The sequence below is a fragment of the Apodemus sylvaticus genome, chromosome 10 (assembly GCF_947179515.1).
Source record: "Apodemus sylvaticus chromosome 10, mApoSyl1.1, whole genome shotgun sequence".
NCBI lineage: Eukaryota > Metazoa > Chordata > Mammalia > Rodentia > Muridae > Apodemus > Apodemus sylvaticus.
In genome coordinates this window covers 95,234,214-95,254,472 of record NC_067481.1, presented here as the reverse complement: position 1 = coordinate 95,254,472, position 20,259 = coordinate 95,234,214, and the positions used below count along the sequence as shown (strand labels likewise).

Here is a 20,259-nt window from a genome sequence, read left to right as displayed (position 1 = left end):
TTCTCCTTTTTTTAAGAAATCTTTTTCTGAAGATATTCTGCTATGATAATATGTTCTATTTTTAAACTTTCTAATTTTTCTGACTAGCTTCTGGCGGAGTGGGAACATTTCCTATGATGACAGCAGCTGTCTTGGCATTACACCCTAAACGCAGAGCTTCACCATCTGATTTTTGTTTGTTTTGTGTCACTGTGCACAGACCCTGAAGCCTGCTGAACATTGGACAAGCATTCACTTCTGACCGACACCACCAGCTCCAATCCACCAAAAAGCCAGCTTCCCCTCCACACATGATGAGCCCCGGTAATAGGATGGCATAGATGCCACAGCGGGAATCTGTGACCTCCGCATGCTGCTGTGATCTGCAGCAGGTGTCAGGAACCCAGTTCCTTCAGCTCCATCCTGTGGTTGTAGGAGCAGAGTCAGGAAACTTCAGTGACACAAATGTAACATTCAGGGACAGTTTTCATGCATCACCAAAGGTATCATCTTTGGGTTTTTGTTGTTGTTTGAAATAGGGTTTCAATAGTCCTGGCTGTCCTTGGTTTGCTTTGTAGACCAGGCTGTCCTCAAATTTTCTTTGACTTTTTTTTTAAAACTTTTTAAAAATGTAGAAGCAGGGGACAGGGTGGGGGAACTGAAGATGGCCGGGTAGTGAGAAGCACTTGCCACTCTTGCAGAAGACCTGGGCTCAGAGTTCAGCATCCACGTGGCAGTTTACAACTGTTCAGATCCCCAATTGTAGGGACTCAAACCCCCTTTTCTGTACCCTGCTTACACCAGGCGAACACAGTGTGTGTGTGTGTGGGGGGAACCACAGCTCCGAGCAAATGCTCGTGCACATCGTGCACATCGGAGCTTAGGATGCTGTTCGGTGGTAAAGGGTGAGTTTAGCACCTTTGAGCACCTGGGTTGGGTCCTCATCACGAAAACCTAAAAGCCAAAACCTACACACCAATCTGCAAGCTGAAGGAGAAGCAGGAGAAGCATCACAAGCTGGAGGCCAGCCTGGGCTACAGGATAATGTCGGGGGGGGGGGGGATTTTTTTTTTAAACCCACACATTTTCTGGCAGGAATACCAGGGGTGGGAGTGGTGAGGCTTAACTAAGCACTAAGCACTGTCGGTTTGATGTGGACCCGGGGTCAAGGGACTGAGGTGCATATTTTACATATCAAAGCAGACCTGGCCTCCAGGTTCTCCCAGCATCCCCCATCCCTCCCTCAGTCCCTACCTGGCCCTGCTCCTCCCAACCCTGAGCTTTCCAGCGCTGCCCTGCCTGCCCTTCCCCCAGAGGCTCTTCTTCCCTATAATCCAGATCTCTCTCCCTCCCTCCCCCTCCCTCCTCCCTCTCTCTCCCCTCTCCCTTTCCCTCTTTCTCTCCCTCCCTCCCTCTCTCCCTCTCCCCTCTCTCTCCTTCCCTCTCTCCCTCCCTCCCCTCTCTCTTCCCTCTCTCCCTCCCTCCTCTCTCTCTCCCCTCTCTCTCCCTCCCTCTCCCTCCCCACTCTCTGTCTCCTTCCCTCTCTCTCCTCTCTCCCCCTTCTCCCCCCTCTCTCCCCATCTCCCTCCCCTCCCCACTCCCCTCTCTCTCTCCTTCCCTCTCTCCCTCCCTCCCCTCTCTCTTCCCTCTCTCCCTCCCTCCTCTCTCTCTCCCCTCTCCCTCCCTCCCTCTCTCTCCCCTCTCTCTGTCTCCTTCCCTCCCTCTCCTCTCTCTCTCCCCCTTCTCCCCCCCCTCCCTCTCTCCCTCCCCTCCCCACTCCCCTTCCCTATGGTGACTCCCCTGGTCTCAATCCTTGCAGCCAATGAACTTGTCCACCCAAGAGCAGTTTCCCAATAAACCTGCCTTTATATAATCTAATCTGGTTTGAATTAGCTCATTTCACTGATAGCAGAGAAATAAACTATGACTGTCAATAAGAAACCAAGTTTAAATATAAAGACAGGGCTTAAAGGTACAAGCCGGCAGCATGCTGTAGTCCATCTCTGTAATCTCTGGGCTCAGGAAGCAGAGGCAGGACTGGGAAACTGAGGCCAGTCTGAGCTACAAAAGGAGACCTTGTCTCAAAGACATGACTGACCTTTACCAGCAAGTACAGAAGGGCGCGGGGCAGGGGTGTGGCTGATTGAGGCAGAGTGAGTGTGTACTCTGAGCGCACTACACACAAACTCAACAAAGACAGGCGGTAGTGGCAGAGCACACCTTTAATCCCAGCACTAGGAAGGCAGAGGGAGGTGGATCTCTGAGTTTCATACCAGCCTGGTCTACAGAGAGAGTTCAAGACAGCCAGGGCTACACAGAGACCCCCTGTCTCAAAAAAAAAGAGAAAATTCTAGAGCCCCAGAGTTTGCCTCTTAGTCCCAGCTTCAGAGGCCTCAGTAACCACCTGCAGCTCTAACTGCTACAGAAGATCCAGTGTCTCTGCCCTCAGCAAGCACCTGCACGCAAGTCGTGTGCACATAACCCCACACAGACACATAACCAAAAATAACAGCCTGAGAAATTTTAAGTTGTTAGATGTAAGTTGATGCCGTATCCTTCTTGAGATGCCAGCTACTTGGGAGGCCCAGACAGGCAGAGTACTTGAGCCGTGGAGTTTAAGATGAACCTGGGTCCTGGGGGCCCGGAAGGAGGAAGGCAGAGAGGGGGATTAGATTTCATTTCAAGAAACACAAGTTGTGTGCTGTAAGGAAAGCAGTTTGTGTTTGGGAAGAAGCAGGAAGTGTTTGGGGAGAAGGGGAGGGAAGGGTGCCTGAGGAATGTCCTGGAAGGGTCCCTAGCACCCTGAGTCACTACAATTGAATATAAGTAATTTTTAAAATTAAATGATATACCGGGCGTGGTGGCGCACGCCTGTAATCCCAGCACTTGGGAGGCAGAGGCAGGTGGATTTCTGAGTTTGAGGCCAGCCTGGTCTGCAGAGTGAGTTCCAGGACAGCCAGGGCTACACAGAGAAACCCTGTCTCGAAAAAACCAAATCCAAAAAACAAACAAAAACAAAAACAAACCCCAAAAGATAGATAGATAGATAGATAGATAGATAGATAGATAGATAGATAGATAGAGGTAGAGATAATTTGTGAAATAGTAAAAATAACAACAACAAAAAACTTGGAGCATGAATAATACACTGCCCCAGTCACCACTGTCCCTAAGCAGACACCTCAGCTGGCAGGAGGCTGGAGGTCAGAGCACACAAACCACAGCATCCCAGCTGAGTCCCATTCAGACCACTCCTCAGCCCGAGCAGCCACTCAGGCCTCTCATTAGCTCCTAATTGCAGCTCGTGCAGGCTCCCCTGGGGCTGTTGCTGGGATCCCACCTGTTGACAAGATGTAGTGGTCCCAGAAGGACACAGCCATCTGTTGATTATGCCACTAATGATGTGCTCACTGCACAACAGTAGTTCCTTTCAACAAATAAAGCCCATCTGTCCGGCCTCCATCACCTAATCCGGCTTGACACGGGCTTTAATGGTGTAGGTAGGGTTTCAGCAAGCTAAAACCAGGCAATGGGGGGTCCAGCTTCAGTGTCACCAATACCACTGCAAAAATCTTCCTACAAAAGGCCACTTTAACTCTATAGTGATATCTCTATATTGATATTGATGCCACCCGAGCCCGCAATGTAGGACACATTTGTAATGGTGGGGCCCACCCCTTGCAATGAGCCCAGCACCCCAGTGGGGCCTTTCCCATGGGGAAGCACCCACACTTCAAGTCATAAAGAAGGAACACAATGAAGCACATTGGCCTTACAACCACCCAAACAAGAGTGGTGACCCCATTACTGTCAAGGACCTAGGCTGAGTCACCCACAACTTACTGAGTGACAAAGAGATCTCTGTTGGCCACTGTAACAAAATCCTCAAGTAATCATTATGATGCACATGCACACACACACACACACACACACACACAAAGATATAGAGAAAAATAAAGGGGCTTGGAATGTGGCTTAGCTGTTAGATGCATGGAACCTGCCTGTGCTCAAGCCCTAGAACTGTGTATATGGGTGTGACGCTATGTGTCTGTACTCTGCACTCAGCTTCGGTAAAGGCACAAGTTCAAGGCTAGCCTTAGCTACACTGAGTTTGAGGCTAGCCTGAGCTGCACAAAACCTTGTTTCCAAGAAAAAGGAAGGAAGGATGGCAGACAGGCAGGCAGTAAGTCCTGGAGATTCAGTCCACCATCCCTTGGCCCTGTGACCTTCATGCCTACCGTGTGTGTGATCACATGGTGGCTGGGCCCTTCATGGTACCTGGGAAGCAGAAAGAGGTACCTGCGCCAGAGCGTGCCTAGCAACCGACTCCCCACATACCCTACCCCAGCTGACCAGACAGCAGGCCCTGAAGGCACCTCTGAAGGCTTCACGAAGCCAATCTGTAACACATGGACTTGAAAGGAACATTCAAGACCCAAACCACATCAGCCACACACATACACAAATAAATCAAAATAGTGCCACCTCACAGAGACTATGGAGGGAGATCGGGTGAGAGTAGTTTCACCTCCTGGAGGGAGGGCATGAGGCTGACTTGGGCCACATCAACTGTACTGACCCAGGCACAGGAAACCCCCAGTCCTGCATTTGATACTGGTGAGATGCTTGTCCTCAGCCCCACCCACCAATTTGCCTGGCAGCTCCTGACAACAGGTGAGAGCGAGACTGGTTGAGGAGCCTCCTTGGACACAGGCTCCCTCCACCTTTGTATGGGGCCTCACAACTGTCAGTCATGTATCCTTGGGGCCTGAAGACCGTAGGCTAGTACAGGTTGAAGGGATGAACCCCACTTCTCCTTTCTGAATTTTGTAGCATAACATCTTCAGACATAGCATAGGAGGCAACTTTGGAGAACACAGGGTTGAAATCAGACACACTTTCCTCCACCCACTGTTTCTCCCCTCCTGGAAACCCTCACCCGACAATAATCTATCTATCTATCTATCTATCTATCTATCTATCTATCTACCTATCCATCAATTGATCTATCTACCTATTCATCAATTGATCTATCTATCCATCTATCTATCTACCTATCCATCAATTGATCTATCTATCTATCTATCTATCTATCTATCTATCTATCTATCTTGAGGCAGGGTCTCCCATATTGCAGCCCAGTTTGGCCCCAATCTTGCTACACAGCTGAGCATGACCTTGAAATTCTGATCCTCCTGCCTCCACCTCCCAAGTGCTAGGATGACATGTCTGGTTTATGCAGTACCAGGCACAGAACCCAACCTGGTAGGCAAACACTGTCAACTGAGCTAATATCTAACCAAAAAAGTGGGTTTTTTGGGAGACCAAGTCTTTCTAAGCAGCTCGAGCTGCCCTAATGGCCTCCTTCCTCAGCCACCCGAGTGCTGAGATTATCTGTGAGTCTCCTGCCCTGCCCTGCCCCCACTCCAGTGGCCTTTTATACCCCTACTAGGAGCCAATCACACTGGCCGGGCGCTGGCCAGCTCTCAGCTCTAACAGGCTTCCTTCTGCTTTCCATTGGTTCTAGGTTGCTTTTCTGTAGCTGTAATAAAACATCATGATCAGAAGCAAAGAGTTTGTTGCAGGTTAGAACCCATCACCCAAGGCAGAAGCCTAGAGGCAGAAGCAGAAGCAGAAGCAGTCATCATGGAAGAAAGTTCTGGCTCTCTCCAAGGTTAGTTCAGCCTGCTTTCTTACGCGACCCCAGAGTGGAACTGCTCATGTAGGTTGGGCCCTTCTACATCAGTCATCAATAAAGAAATACTGGCAGGAAGTGGTGGTGCACGCCTTTAATCCCAACACTTAGGAGGCAGAGGCAGGCGGATCTCAGTGAGTTCAAGGCCAATCTGGTTTACAGAGCAAGTTCTACGACAACCAAGGCTCAGTTACACAGAGAAACCCTGTCTTGAAAAAACAAAAATAAATAAATTAATTAATAATGAAATAAAGAAATACTCCACATATATGCCCACGGGTCATTCTGATGAAGGCAATTCTTCAACCAAGAATTCCACTTCCCAGGTGACTGGTTTGTGCCAAGTTGAAGAAAACTAATCAGCCCAGCATCTGTTCCCACAAGGTATAATGACTTCAGAGGCCTCAAGGTGATCCTTGACTAAGTCTAGTGACAGGAGTTTGTCAAGAGAGGTTCAGAGACACATAGAGGTAAGGTGGGTCATGTGAAAAGGCAAAGGCTGGAAATAGATGTTCATAGGCCCAGACCACCCGGAACCCTAAGAAGTGAGAAGAGGCAGGAAGCCTCTCCCCTGCAGTCCGAGGAGGGTGCAAGGCACCACACCACCATGGGTGCCAGGCCTTTCATCTCCAAAGCTGTGAAGATAAATTTCCATTGTTCTGAACCCTCGGTTGTGGCGTCTGTCACAGCAGCCTCGGGGTCTTAGTACATGGCATGTCCTTATTGGGTGAAAGTGGCATTCGTCGAGGGAGGAGGCAGGGCTATGGGCAAGCCTCAATGAACCACATGGTCAGTAGAAAGTAGCTGCTTAGCTGGGCGTGGTGGCGCACACCTGTAATCCCAGCACTTGGGAGGCAGAGGCAGGTGGATTTCTGAGTTCGAGGCCAGCCTGGTCTACAAAGAAACCCTGTCTGGAAAAACCAAAAAAAAAAAAAAAAGAAAGAAAGAAAGAAAGAAAGAAAGAAAGAAAGAAAGAAAGAAAGAAAGAAAGAAAGAAAGAAAGAAAGAAAGAAAGAAAGAAAGAAAAGAAAAACAAAAAGAAAGTAGTAGCTGCTTCCCCCACGTGGGTGGCATGTTGGTACCTGTGGGCAAAGGCCTATGAGTATCCAAGACAGCCAGAGAAGCCCAGGAAAAGGAATGGCACTTGGGGGCACAGTGTCACAGTAGCTGAGGCCCTGCTAGTTTCTCCCAATGTCCCTGGCTGGCCCCTGTGTCCTCCCTTCCCCTCCCTGACGTCTGTAAACCCTACAGTTCCCAGAGTCTAGCTTAGAGCCATGCACAGGGGAAGCACACAGTAAATACTAAGCTAATGATGATGATGAAACAATTTGCAAAATAGGAGCTTGGGGACCCAGAGGCAGTGACATCTGCACCGAGCCAGAGCCCCCAGGGAAATGAGTTAATGAAAGATGTCTGAGGGGTGCCCAGCCACCTGTGTGTGTGTGTGTGTGAGAGAGAGAGAGAGAGAGAGAGAGAGAGAGAGAGAATCAGAAACTGACAGAAACTGAGGTCCTATTTTATGAATCATACTGGTGAGATCTCTTTCTAACTTTCTGTTGGTCTCTTTAGGTGACAGACGTGACTTGAGACTGGATGACCTAGATCCAAGGCCATTCCAGAAGCTGGGGCCATAGAGCCTTCAGCTCCCACCCTTTTCATTGATTGAAAGAGTCTTACAGTGTAGCCCTAGCTAGCCTGGGCTCACTACATAGTCTTACAGTGTAGTCCTAGCTAGCCTGGGCTCACTACATAGTCTTACAGTGTAGCCCTAGCTAGCCTGGGCTCACTACATAGTCTTGCAGTGTAGTCCTAGCTAGCCTGGGCTCACTACATAGTCTTGCAGTATAGTCCTAGCTAGCCTGGGTTTACTACATAGTCTTACAGTGTAGCCCTAACTAGCCTGGGCTCACTACATAGTCTTACAGTGTAGTCCTAGCTAGCCTTGGCTCACTACATAGTCTTGCAGTGTAGTCCTAGCTAGCCTGGGCTCACTACATAGCATAAGCTAGCACCAAACTTGAAGCAAATGGGCTGGCAAAATGGCTCAGCGGGTTGCCACCTTGACAACCAGAGTTCAATTCCTGCCGGGCAGTGGTGGCACATGCCTTTAATCCCAGCACTTGGGAGGCAGAGGCAGAGGCAGGTGGATTTCTGAGTTTGAGGCCAGCCTGGTCTACAGAGTGAGTTCCAGGACAGCCAGGGATGCACAGAGAAACCCTATCTTGGAATAAAAACAAAAACAAACAAACAAACAAACAAAAAAACAGTTCAATTCCTGGCATCTCCATAAAGCAGGGTGAAGAAAACCAATGTTCCAGACCTCCATGTGCTCACACTCCTCACAGTGGTGCACACCTGTCTACACACACACACACACACACACACACACAGCAACAATACATTTTCTAAGATTCATTTATTGTTATTTCATGTATATGAGTACTATGCTTTTATGTAGATATGTGTATGTGCATACCTAGTGTCCACAGAGGTCAGAAAGGCCATTGGCTCCCCAAGAACTGGAATTACAGACAGTTGTGAGCTGCTGTGTGGATGATGGGAACCCAACCCAGGTCCGCTGCAAAAGTAGCATTTACTTCCTAACAGCTAAGCCATTTCTCCTGTCCTGTAAGCCATTTTTTTAAAGTTGAAGCAATGCTCCTGTCTCAATCTCCTGTGGCAGGATTATAGGCACAAATTGCTATACCTGGCTATAGCTCTACCCTGTCTTTAACAGCTTTATCAAGATACAAACTCACATACTATACAATTGCTCTGTTTAAAATGTACAGCCCACTGTGTGTGATGGCATTCTCCTGTAATCCCAGTGTTCAAATGAAGAATTTGAAGTCAAGACTGAATTGTGGTAGTGGTGGTGGTGGTGCACGCCTTTAATCTCAGCATGCAGGAAGCAGAGAAGGGCTGTTCTCTATGAGTTTGAGGCTAGCCTGGTCTACAGAATGAATTTTAAGATAGCCAAGGCTATACACAAAGACCCTGTCTTGAAAATGAAAGAAACCCAGCCAAAGAGATGGCTCAGTGGTTAAGAGCACCGACTGCTCTTCCAAAGGTCCTGAGTTCAATTCCCAGCAACTACATGGTGGCTCACAACCATCTGTTATGGGAACTTATGCCCTCTTCTGGTGTGTCTGAAGACAGCTACAGTGTACTCATATACATAAAATAAATACATAAATCTTAAACAAACAAACAAACAAACAAAAGGATTTGCATCCAGGTTGGGCTATTCAGTGACAGTCTTTGTTTAGGGAAGGAAAACGAAACAAACGAAACTACAGCTACAACAACAAAAACCAAGTGTGGGATTTTTGCACATCAGGTTTTTTCTTTTGTAAGATTACATGCATTTGTGTGTGCACATACATGTATATGCGTGTTGTTTGTGCCATGTTGTACCTGTGGAGGCCAGAGAGTAATTTGCAGGAGTCAGTTTTCTATTTCCATTATCCAGGGTCTTGGAGTGAGCTCAGGTTAGCAGTCTCTGCTGGTTAGTGGTTGACCATAGGCCCCCGGGCTCTCCCTGTCTCTAACTTCTCAGTGGGATTATGGGCAGCACATGCCGCTGTGTCTAGCTTTTACATTAATGCTACAAGTCAAACTCAATTCATTCCTCACGTCTGCACAGCAAGCACTAAATCAACTCTCATCCCAGCCTGATTGTAACCATTTCCAGGCACACCTTTAATCCCAGCATTCCAGAGGCAGAGGCAAGTGAATCTCTGTGAGTTTGAAGCTATCCTAGTCCACCAAGCGAGTTCCAGGACAGTCAGGGCTACACAGAGAAACCCAGTTCCGTTTAAAAGAAAAATGCACCATCTATTACATGCCTATCCACTGACTGTAAGTCTTCAGGGATCACCTACATTACTGTGAACGCCAGAACTTCGTCCCTTCTACTGTTCCAGGCCGTTCTGCTCTGTATCTCTAGTGGGCCTTGGATACACCTCGCATTCTGCCAGCCCTCCACTGTGTTTGTTCTAATAGAGGGTTTGGGGGAGGGGAGGCTGAATATCCCCGGATCTATGTATGACCCTCCTTCCTGCATCAGCATCCTCCCGGCAAACACAAACTGTCCTTTGGCCCTGGTCCAGTCCAAGAACCTACTGCTGTAAGTGTTCTCCCACACTCCTGTCTTAATATATCAACAGCACTTGTCCATCTTATTTTTGGTAAGCCCATTCCAAGGCATTCCAGTGAATCAAAGTTAATTTTGTGTTCTGCTGCCCACTGTATCTGGAACCTTCCTTGAGTACTGCCAGGTCAAGGTGAAACCCAGATTCCCACCCCTACGTGAAGCGGCAGAATCTGACTCTCGAGTTCCATCCAAGGGACGCACGGGAAACTGAACGCTGAGGAACTTGCTCCTTTGAGTGCCCTGGTCCGAGCGCTCAAGGCCGCCAGCAGAGGGCGCTCACTCTTTCTGCTGACAGAGAGAAATGAGCATGCGCTGGGGTTTGCGTTTTCCGGCAGAGTGGCGGAACTGCACGTCATTTTGGCCTCATTTTGCGACACTCCCGTGCGACGCTCGGCGGCAGTGAGGCTGTCATGGCGTCGCCCTTCAGTGGGGCATTACAGCTGACCGACTTGGATGACTTCATCGGGCCGTCTCAGGTGGGCCGGCCAAGGGCGATGTCGCGCAGGAGAAGGGTCCGGGCCTGGCCTGCGCCTCGGGAGACCTCTCTCACCTGCGTCTTTTCCTGAGCAAGAGACCCGACCCAGGGCCCGGGACCAGGGCCTCTGTCAGTCTAGTTCCCTTTTTACTAACACAGACAACTGAGGCCAGGGAGGGCCGGACAACCCGGTTACTGGGACCGGAGGATCTCCGGGATCATGGGAGTGTTTAGGGGTGACAGGCAGGCTTGGTGTTTTAAAAGGAGGGGACTTGTTATGTGATCTTCAACTACAGTTCCTAGTAGTGTCACCCAGCTGGTAATGCAGAGACATGGTTGGGCTGGACAGCCTCCACACACCTGTGAGACATCCCTTCCCTCTCAGAGCCAGTTTGTTCATCTCTGTGGACGGGGCCATGTTGAAGGGACAGGCGAGATGTCCACTTGAGCCACACTCATAGCTAATGTTCCTGACCTTGCCTTGAGGAAGATAGAGGGATGCCAGGCAGCCACCCCTGAAAACGGGAGCCGCTGCCTTTGCTGGGTATTCCTTTGTCTCCAGAGCTAGCGGTCCTGTAGCCAAGTCCCATGACCCATAAAAAAGGGACTGAGCTGCCACACAGGCAGGATGAACCGAGGCATCTTACCCAAGACTGGCCATTTTCTGGAAAGCCACCCAGGTTCTGGAAGCACTGACAGGAGATGCCCAGGAGAAGGGGAGCGACATGAAGTCTCATCTGTGGTAGTGGGTTGGAGGTGACCTCTAGATGCTTCCAAGGAAAGCCTTCCTGGCTGGCCAGGCCTCTTGACACGCTGGCCTCTGGTGGTGTGCTGCCATCTGCACTCCGGAAGGGCAGGCTGGTCAGGGCGTCTGCATTAGCTTGCATATAGAGTTCTCACAGTCTTGATGGTGAGTTGGCCCTGGAGAGAGAGTGACCTCGATGACATACTCCACCTTGTACAGGGAAGGTGGCAACCAGAGCTCAGCATGGCTTCAGTGGCAGGAAGGTGGCAGAACTGGCCTCAGTGGTGAGCCTCACTCTGTGGCCAGTAGCCAGCCGTCCCTGAGGCCTTCCATCCTCCCTCCTCTGTCCTCCCTCCGTCCTCCATCTTCCCTCCTCCGTCCACCATCCTCTGTTCTTCGTCCTCCGTCCTGTGTCCTCCACCTTCCATCCTACATCTTCCACCCACCATCTGATGTCCAATGTCCTCCATCCTCCTTCCTCTGTCCTCCATTCGACATCCTCCAGCTTCCATCCACCGTCCTCCATCCAACGTCCTCCCTCCTCTGTCCTCCCTCTGTCCTCCATTCTCCATCCTCCTTCCTCTGTCCACCATCCCCTGACCACTGTTCTCCCTCCTCCCTCCTCCATCCTCCCTCCTCCATCCACTGTTCTCTGTCCTCCATCCTGTGTCCTCCATCTTCCACCATCTGATGTCCAGTGTCCTCCATCCTCCTTACTCTGTCCTCCATTCGACGTCCTCCATCCTCCATCTTCCATCCACCATCCTCTATCCAATGCCCTCCCTCCGTCCTCCATCCACCCTCCTCCATCCTCCTTCCTCCGTCCACCATCCTTCGACCACTGTCCTCTGTCCTCCATCTTCCACCCACCATCCGATGTCCTCCATCCTCCATTCTCCGTCCTCCCCCCTCCGTCCTCCATCTTCCATCCACCGTCCTCCATCCTCTGTCCTCCATCCTCCATCCAAGTTGCTTTCTCCTACTAGAGCCTGGTTTGGGGTCTTTTCCTGGCAGAATTGCATCAAGCCTGTGAAGGTGGACAAGAAGTCTGGAAGCGGCATAGCCAAGATCCACATTGAAGACGATGGCAGTTACTTCCAAGTGAATCCAGTAAGGACACAGAGGTTTCACCACATCCCTGCTGGGGGCTGGCGGCGGGAGGAGGGAGGCTGGGGTGCGGATATGAAACACACATCCCCTGCCTCTCCCAGCCATAGATGTGGCCACCCTGAAACTCCCTGCATCACACCGGCTCTCTCTCTCACTGCTCACATTCACTGACCACGGGGAGCTGAGGTGGTGAGCAGGGAGCCAATCTGTCCTGTTCTGCGCCTTTTGCAGAGATGGTGGATTCTCCCCCACTCCCTGCCCCCTACATTTAGTAGCATAAGATTTTGGGGGTTGGTCCCCTCAAGCCCCTCCTTCCTCTAATCTGAAGGTTAGATCCTGATGTCTGTCAACCTTTGCACTCCAAGGAATCCCTTCAAAGTCCCATGCACCACTGCCCTGAGCAGCCACACCCAGCCACAGGACTCTGAGGAGGAGAGGGACCTTGGGGAGGTTCAGGGAATGGGTGTGCAGATCCCCATGAGCAGGATCAAGCTGTGACAGCGCACCCAGCTGTTTGTCTACTACAGTGACCTCATGACACTCTGTGTGGCATCTACCAGACCTCAGTGTACCAGGAGGTACAGAGGAAGGTGCCCATCACCACCAAGCTGTGCTTTAAAGACAAGTCCCCTTGTCCACATGGTGCCGGGGCAGCTGGGTCTGTGGGCCTTTGGTTTCTCGGCGTGGTTAACCTCTGGGTGGGGCATTGGTGCTAAGCACAGGCTCAGGATAGCTGAAGGGACTTCCAAGCTTCTAGCCTCACTTCTCTGGTCAGTGTGCAGCCCTGCAGCTCACCTGGCCCTGGCTCAGGCCATTTCTGCATCTGTAGCAGTGTTGATGGCTCAGGCTGGCACCACACTTGCATGACAAGAAGCACTGGGGGTGTCCTGGAGGCCCTGATTTGGACACTGGGGTCCCGGGTCTGTTCTACCAATTCTGATAGTTGTTACTGCCTGTGCAGCCTTCTCTCCCATCCCCCACCCTCTCTTCCTTCATCCATTCTTGGTTATCCCTCTTTGAATCCCAGTCTGTCCCCAGCAGGTCTGCTGCTTCTGCACTGACCTGGGGAAGCCAGCCTTGCTCATGGGTCCTGCACTCCAGGGTCAAAAGCTAGAACTTAAAAAAAAAAATTAATTTTTATTATATGTGAGTACACTGTAGTTGTCTTCAGATGCACCAGAAGAGGGACTCAGATCTCATTACAGATGACTATGAGCTACCATGTGGTTGCTGGGATTTGAACTCAGGACCTTTGGAAGAGCAGTTGGTGTTCTTACCTGCTGAGCCATCACTCCAGTCCCAAAAGCTAGAACTTGATGCCAGTCTGAACACCTAGGGTATCTAAAGCGTCAGTGTATTCGTGTTTAAAAACTGGGTGTCGGGGCTGAAGAGAGAACTCTGTGGTGGAGTCTTTGCTTGGCATTTGCAGAGCCCTGAATCCCACCTACTGTCATGAAAAAGACAGAGGGTGTCCTAGGACCCCGGGCTGCTCCCAGGCTGGTTCTGAGTGGTGCGAGAGAAAGTCGAAGGGCTGCCTGGACCGAATGCCCTGCCCATCCTCCACAAGACTCCGCTCCAGATTTCGCTCACCCACAGGATGGAAGAGCACAGAAGCTGGAGAAGGCCAAGGTGTCCCTGAATGACTGCCTGGCGTGTAGCGGCTGTGTCACCTCAGCAGAGACGGTACTCATCACCCAGCAGAGTCACGAGGAGCTGCGGAAGGTTCTAGATGCTAATAAGGTAAGCAGTGGGGATCAGCCCCAGCTGCCTTCCAGCTTATTTCGTCAGGGAAGCTCGGCTGGCCACCCGTCTGGCTTCCAGCGACTCTTCGTGTTTAGGTTTCACAGCTCTCCCGCTGGTGGTCTCTGACGCTGAGTATTGGGCCTGGAGCTCTGGGTTGGGTTCTGAATGTCACCGTAGCCGACTGTGGTGGCGCCGATGGCCTCTGTGAATCTGTACAAAGCCCGCAGAGCCAGGGGCTCCTCTCTCTTGCTTTACAGGTGGCGGCCCCCGGTCAGCAGCGGCTGGTGGTCGTTTCCGTATCACCGCAGTCCAGAGCCTCACTGGCTGCCAGGTTTCAGCTAGACTGCACAGACACTGCCAGGAAATTAACTTCATTCTTCAAAAAAATAGGTAGGCGCAGAACCTTGAGTGAACGAGGGTGGGCGGCGGGTTCAGGGACTCCTCCCGCCCCCAGGCACGTGTCACTCACCCTGAGCTGAACAGTGGGGCACCCTCCCTAGAGTGACTTCAGCTCGAAGTTCACTGGGATGGTGAGGAGAGAAGCCGGCTGAGCTCCGACTTCGCACTGTAGTTGACGAGTCACCTGTCCCCTGGGTGGTGTTAGTGATTTGGTTTGTAGAAACTAGGTCTAGATCAGATTGGTTTAGAACTGCCTCATGGAGCAAGTGCTGGAATTGTTTGCAGACGCCACCTTTGCAGGTTGGTTTGTTTAAGTCAGGGCCTCACTTTGTAACCCTGGCTTGTGTTGAGTTCACTTTGTAGTCAGGGCTGGCCACAAACACACAAGCCTCCTGCTTCAGCCTCCCTAGAACTTGGATTACAGACAGTGTGATACTGTGCCCAGCTCAGGTTACTATTTGTATTTTAACTTTTTTATCATGTATTTATTTTTACATGTAATTATTTTGAGTGTGTGTGTGTGTGTGTGTGCGCGCGCGCGCGCGTAGATCATGGGACCATTCTCAGGACTTAGTTCTCTCCTTCCACCACGTGGGGTTCAGGCATCAATGCAGGTTAACCAGTTTGACAGCAAGGCCCTTTCCCTGCTGTGCCATCTTACTAGCTCTGGTAACTGCTTTCACGTCTGTTGGGTCCTGGCTTGGGTGACCTTTGCCTGACCTCTGTGCCAGGAGTTGGGGTGGAGGAAGACATGGGTGTTTCGAAAGCTCCCTGCTAAACCAGAGTAACCAGCAGCCTCTCCTGGGGAAGTGGAGGGACTGGGCTTCATGGTGCCACCTCCACAGAACACTCCTGCCTGTTAGATGACCTGCCACCTTATTGTCTACCATGGAAATAGTGTCTTGCAGGGGATATGAGTTGAAAGGCAGGCACCCCATTGTGTGACCCTTGCCATGGCACAAGGAGTCATTGTTGGTCCTCAGAGTCCAAGGAGAACCAGCATGAGGGTAGTGGTCCTGGTGAGCGTTCAGTCCTGCGTCACCCCAGGACAGTTCCCAGCCCTAGAGAGCTGAGGACCCAGGAGCAGTCTTCCACTGGGGTCCTGTGGGAGCTTTAGCTCATGGCCTATGCCAGGCTGACATAGTCTCCAACATCTCACTGTGGTTGGAAAGCCCACCGAGTCATGTCTACACAGTCCATGCAGGGTTATAGCAGTGTGGCCATACAGGTGGCCCTAGCCCTTGGGGATGTCATCATCAGGAGTCAGTCGGGGAGGCAGAGGTCTCTCTCTACCACAGGTCGATCTGGAGGAGGCCAAAACATCCAGGGCTAAGCCCTATGGTACATAAGGCTTGAACACATTCAGAGAGGTACTAAGAAAAGCATGGTTTTGGGAATTCTCTGGGGTGATGCTGGGGCCACTGGACAGCTCTCCGGTCATCTGCACAGCAGGTGCTGAGCCTGGTAAAACAGTGCTTCCTAAGACCCCGTGTGCTATGGTGCCCTGGAGCAGAGCCCTGCTCTTGGCCTGTGGCCTGCAGTGCTGCCCCACTCAGGACAGAGGAGTCCAGGTGCTAGTTTCTGCTGCCTTGGGTGCTAAAGCACCTGCTTGCCTTCCGTCGCTCTCCAGGGGTCCACTTTGTCTTCGACACTGCCTTCGCGAGGAACTTCAGCCTTTTGGAGAGCCAAAAAGAGTTTGTGCAGCGATTCCGAGAACAAGCCAGCTCCAGAGAGGCCTTGCCGGTGTTGGCTTCCGCCTGCCCGGGTGTGTCCATGGCTGCGTGGTTGTTTAACTGAAGTTAGGATGCCATGTTATACTGACAGCTGGAAAGGAAAGTGGGAATGACCGGGAGGGGTTGTCGTCAGAGAAGGGAGGAATAGCGGCACCCAGGAGGTGCCGGGACATCGCCTGGAACCGCTGGGTCCCGTTGGTAGCGTCTGGATACCAGCCTTGCCATGACAGTGATGACAGGATGGGTGTTTTAATGCCACAGTCATTTTTTTGTATGAGTCGCTCCACCCCCAGAATGTCATGTCACTGCCAAGGGGAGAACAGCTGTTTGCGAACCACCCCCAGGCCTGCCCTCTGCACACCTCAAACCTGTTTGTTCCTTTTGGCTCAGGCTGGATCTGCTATGCCGAGAAGACACACGGCAGCGTCATCCTCCCCTACATCAGTACAGCCCGGTCCCCACAGCAGGTCATGGGCTCCCTGGTCAAAGACTTCTTCGCACAGCAACAGGTAACAGGATGGGCATCCCCAGGCAACCTATGAGGAGTGGCCAGCTGTGACACAGGAGTGAGAGGTGGCCTGCTGGCTGGCCACTGATCCCCTGCCTGTGACCATGGTACCTTCTGGAGGTATCTGGGTGACTGAAACCTAATGGTAGCTGCTGGTGCAATGACATCAGCCTTAATCTCAGTCGTGTTCAGCTAGCCGGTGACTACCTGGGCTGTCTTGTGGAGCACCAGGGGCCCAGGTCTTATAGAAAAGCACTTCTCACACTCAGAGGGCGCTGTTTAAGGAGCAGGAGACCAAGCGCATGAAGCACACCCCACGGCTGTTGGGTGAACAAATCAGGCCTCACTTGAGGTCACTTCCAGTGATCACTGGTCCTAGCCTACACTGACAGGGTGAGGAAGGGAGCTGGCTTCCATAGTACTGCGCCGCAAGCACTGGCATCAACCCGTGCGTTCCCTCTGCGTGTGCACAGCCACGCTTCCCTCAAGTGTGTGCTGTCTCCTGACCTTCTTTCAAAACCTGTGCTGCAGCTGCCTGTCAGCGGCAGAGGTGGGAGAGACGACATGTGGCCCTGGTTCTGTGGTGGCCAGGGGGCATGAGTGACTGCTCAAGTCACCCCCACCTCACATCTCACACTTCTGAGCTTAGCTTAGATGAGACTGAGGCTTTTTTCTTTTTGTTTTGTTTTTTTCTCTGTGTAGCCCTGGCTGTCCTGGAACTCACTCTGTAGACCAGGCTGGCCTCAAAACTTAGAAATCCGCTTGCCTCTGCCTCCCAGAGTGCTGGGATTAAAAGCGTGCGCCACTACCGCCCGGCTGACACTGAGGCTTTCTATACTCTATCTGTAGCTTCTGACTCCTGACAAGATCTACCATGTAACAGTGATGCCCTGCTATGACAAAAAGCTAGAAGCATCCAGACCCGACTTCTTCAACCAGGAGTACCAGACCCGGGACGTGGACTGTGTCCTTACAACAGGTGCAGTTACCAGGCATAAGTCTCTACTCTAATCTACGAGGCTCCCTTGGAGCCAAGCACTGGAGGCAGGGAGACAGCAGGGCCTTCTGTGAGTGCCTCCTGGACCCTGTGGCCGATGGAGCCCCATTACTCTATCCTTGCTGGTTCAAAAATGATTTTTTTTTTTGGTGATTTTTTTTAAAGATTTATTTATTATTATAGCTAATTACATTGTAGCTGTCCTCAGACACACCAGAAGAGGGTGTCAGACTTCATTATAGATGGTTATGAGCCACCAAGTGGGTACTGGGATTTGAACTCAGGACCTTTGGAAGGGTAGTCAGTGCTCTTAACCACTGTGCCATCTCTTCAGCCCCAAAAATGAGTCCTGAGGGCAGGCAAGATGGCACCTAGTCCCTATGGGTCATACTGTCACCCTAAGTGGAGTAGCCTGCCTCCCACTTACAGTCTACCCCTGGTCTGTCAGAGTGGCCCTGACTCCTTTCACAGTGCTCCAGGCAGGAATCCCTTCCCATGGGTCTCCAGGGGCTGGCTGGACTTGCCATCCCACCACAGGCTGGAGTAAGGGTCCCTCTGGGGACACAGACAACTCAGCCTCTTCAGATCAGTGAGAGCATGCGCTGTGGTTCCTCTGCAGGAGAAGTCTCTAGGCTGCTGGAGGAAGAAGGAGTCTCCCTCCCGGAGCTGGAGCCTGCGCCCCTGGATTGCCTGTGAGTTGGTGCTGGGGACTGACAAACTTTATCTGGGATCAGACGCTGCCTGTGAGGTGGGGCAGTGTCTTGTGCCCTCCTTTCTACCCAGGGTGCCTTCTGGCCGACTCCAGACCTCTCCAGAGCCTGGCTGGGGCCCGAGAGTGGCTGAGTTTACAGTGCCAAAGCAGAGCCTGCTCTGGAAGCCATCGGAGCTTCTCAGGGCCACCATAAGAACAGTTCTTAATGTCTGACTGCAAAAGGCCTCAGCTGTATTGAGCCTCCTGCACTGACCCGCCCCTCTCCCAGAACCAGTAGCATGTCTGCTGAGGAGCCCACCAGCCATCGGGGCGGAGGCTCAGGAGGCTACCTGGAGCACGTGTTCCGGCACGCAGCCAAAGAACTCTTTGGAATCCACGTGGCTGAAGTCACCTACCAACCCTTGAGGTCAGCAGGGCAGGCACTGCAAGGAATGGGGGACCCCTGGGGTGCTTGGCACAGGTGTGTCTCCTCTGATGACCATGCAGTGAGGACAAACAGGCCACAGCACCCGCCTCAGTCTCAGTGGAGACCCTGAGCCAGGCTGGCACATGCAGGGACGGGAGGGTGCCTGGCACTGGTACAGCACCTGAGCCTGCGGTTCCCACCATGCTGGGCTTCATGGTTGCCCTTTGGGAAAATAACCCTACGTTAAGATCAAGGGAGGATCTGGCGGGGCCGTGGATGCAAGCTGTACCCCCTTCCCCATCACCCCTTTCACCCCTTGGTGCAAGCAGGAAAAGACAGAGCCAGGTGACACCGTACTGAACCCCAGAAGGCTTCTGCCCCTGGGCAGGGACAGGCTCTCATGACAGTGTATGTTCACAAGCCCACCCCTGCACTTTTAGGAACAAGGACTTCCAGGAAGTGACACTGGAGAGGGAAGGCCAGGTGGTGTTGCGCTTTGCTGTGGCCTATGGCTTCCGCAACATCCAGAACCTCGTGCAGAAGCTGAAACGAGGCCGCTGTCCCTACCACTACGTGGAAGTAATGGCCTGCCCTTCAGGTAGTTCCTCCTAGCACAGTACAGCAGGCTCTGCTTGCTGGGATAGTCCCCCAGTGGAAGGTGGAAGGGGCTGGACAGGAAGCGGGCATGTCCTTGTCTCCACTCCCAGGGAGTCAGAGGGTTAACCCTGACTTCCTGCCACCATGCCCTTGCCCATGCCCGACCACAGGCTGCTTGAACGGAGGGGGCCAGCTCAAGGCTCCGGATACGGACAGCAGGGAGCTCCTCCAGCAAGTGGAAAGACTGTATGGCATGGTGAGGAGTGAGGCACCCGAAGATGTACCTGGGGTCCAGGAGCTGTACCAGCATTGGCTGCAAGGCGAGGACTCAGAGCGGGCCAGCCGCCTGCTGCACACGCAGTACCATGCCGTGGAGAAGACCAACTCAGGCCTCAGCATCAGGTGGTAGGTGGCCTTGAGTCTGTGAGAGCCCTGGGGGCCAGCACCAAGACTCCCAGGAAGACTGTGTGGGTATCCACAACAAAGGCCACACAGGACACACCAGAGAGCCTCAATTTAGGGAGAGCTCCAAGGATGGGTTGGATTGTGTGCTGCGGTGGGGCACTAGCTGTATGTGGGTCCTTGGAGATGTATAACCCATGTCTCTGGCTGGCTGTGTTGCCTACAGCCTGCAAACCTAGGGGTCTGTTGCCTAGGGGTCCACACTGAGATATTCAGGGTGAAGTGCAGGCAGGATCAGGAGGAGCCAGGGAGGTTCAAGGAGGTTCCAGCCTCTCTCCCACTGGCCCAGGGCATGAACAGCTTCTCTGCCCTGCCCTCTGGATGCAGTCGTTTATGAAGGGTTTCATTTCTGTGACTAACTTCCAAAGCTATAACACATAGGGCAGGTATCACGCCTGAACCTAGTGGGGCACCCAGTCTTGTAAAACCTGGCTGTTTGCTGGGGCCTTGGGCTCTGGGCAGTCTGTCGGCACCAAGCCTGTGTGCCTGTGAGAATTCCATAGCTAGGTCTCACCACTAATAAACAGGTCTGCTCCTCTGGA

At 52.1% G+C, this 20,259-nt stretch overlaps 1 protein-coding gene across 1 annotated transcript; it reads left to right on the top strand.

Annotated features, from left to right (window-relative positions):
• Positions 1 to 10,215: 10,215 nt before the first annotated feature.
• Ciao3 (cytosolic iron-sulfur assembly component 3) lies at positions 10,216 to 20,259 on the top strand. The gene is made up of 11 exons (XM_052194791.1): positions 10,216 to 10,306; positions 12,065 to 12,160; positions 13,757 to 13,900; positions 14,161 to 14,293; positions 15,933 to 16,067; positions 16,426 to 16,544; positions 17,393 to 17,522; positions 18,160 to 18,232; positions 18,521 to 18,658; positions 19,099 to 19,256; positions 19,426 to 20,259. Exons 1-11 carry the CDS (start codon positions 10,241 to 10,243, stop codon positions 19,662 to 19,664), a joined length of 1,431 nt encoding a protein of 476 aa, XP_052050751.1. The 5' UTR covers positions 10,216 to 10,240; the 3' UTR covers positions 19,665 to 20,259.

What these genes read in the sequence shown, in the direction of transcription:
- Ciao3 (XM_052194791.1), top strand. Translation starts at nt 10,241, where the DNA reads ATGGCGTCGCCCTTCAGTGGGGCATTACAGCTGACCGACTTGGATGAC. An exon ending in ACTTCATCGGGCCGTCTCAG is followed by an intron (nt 10,307 to 12,064) that starts GTGGGCCGGCCA and finishes TTTTCCTGGCAG; the next exon opens with AATTGCATCAAGCCTGTGAA. An exon ending in GTTACTTCCAAGTGAATCCA is followed by an intron (nt 12,161 to 13,756) that starts GTAAGGACACAG and finishes GCTCACCCACAG; the next exon opens with GATGGAAGAGCACAGAAGCT.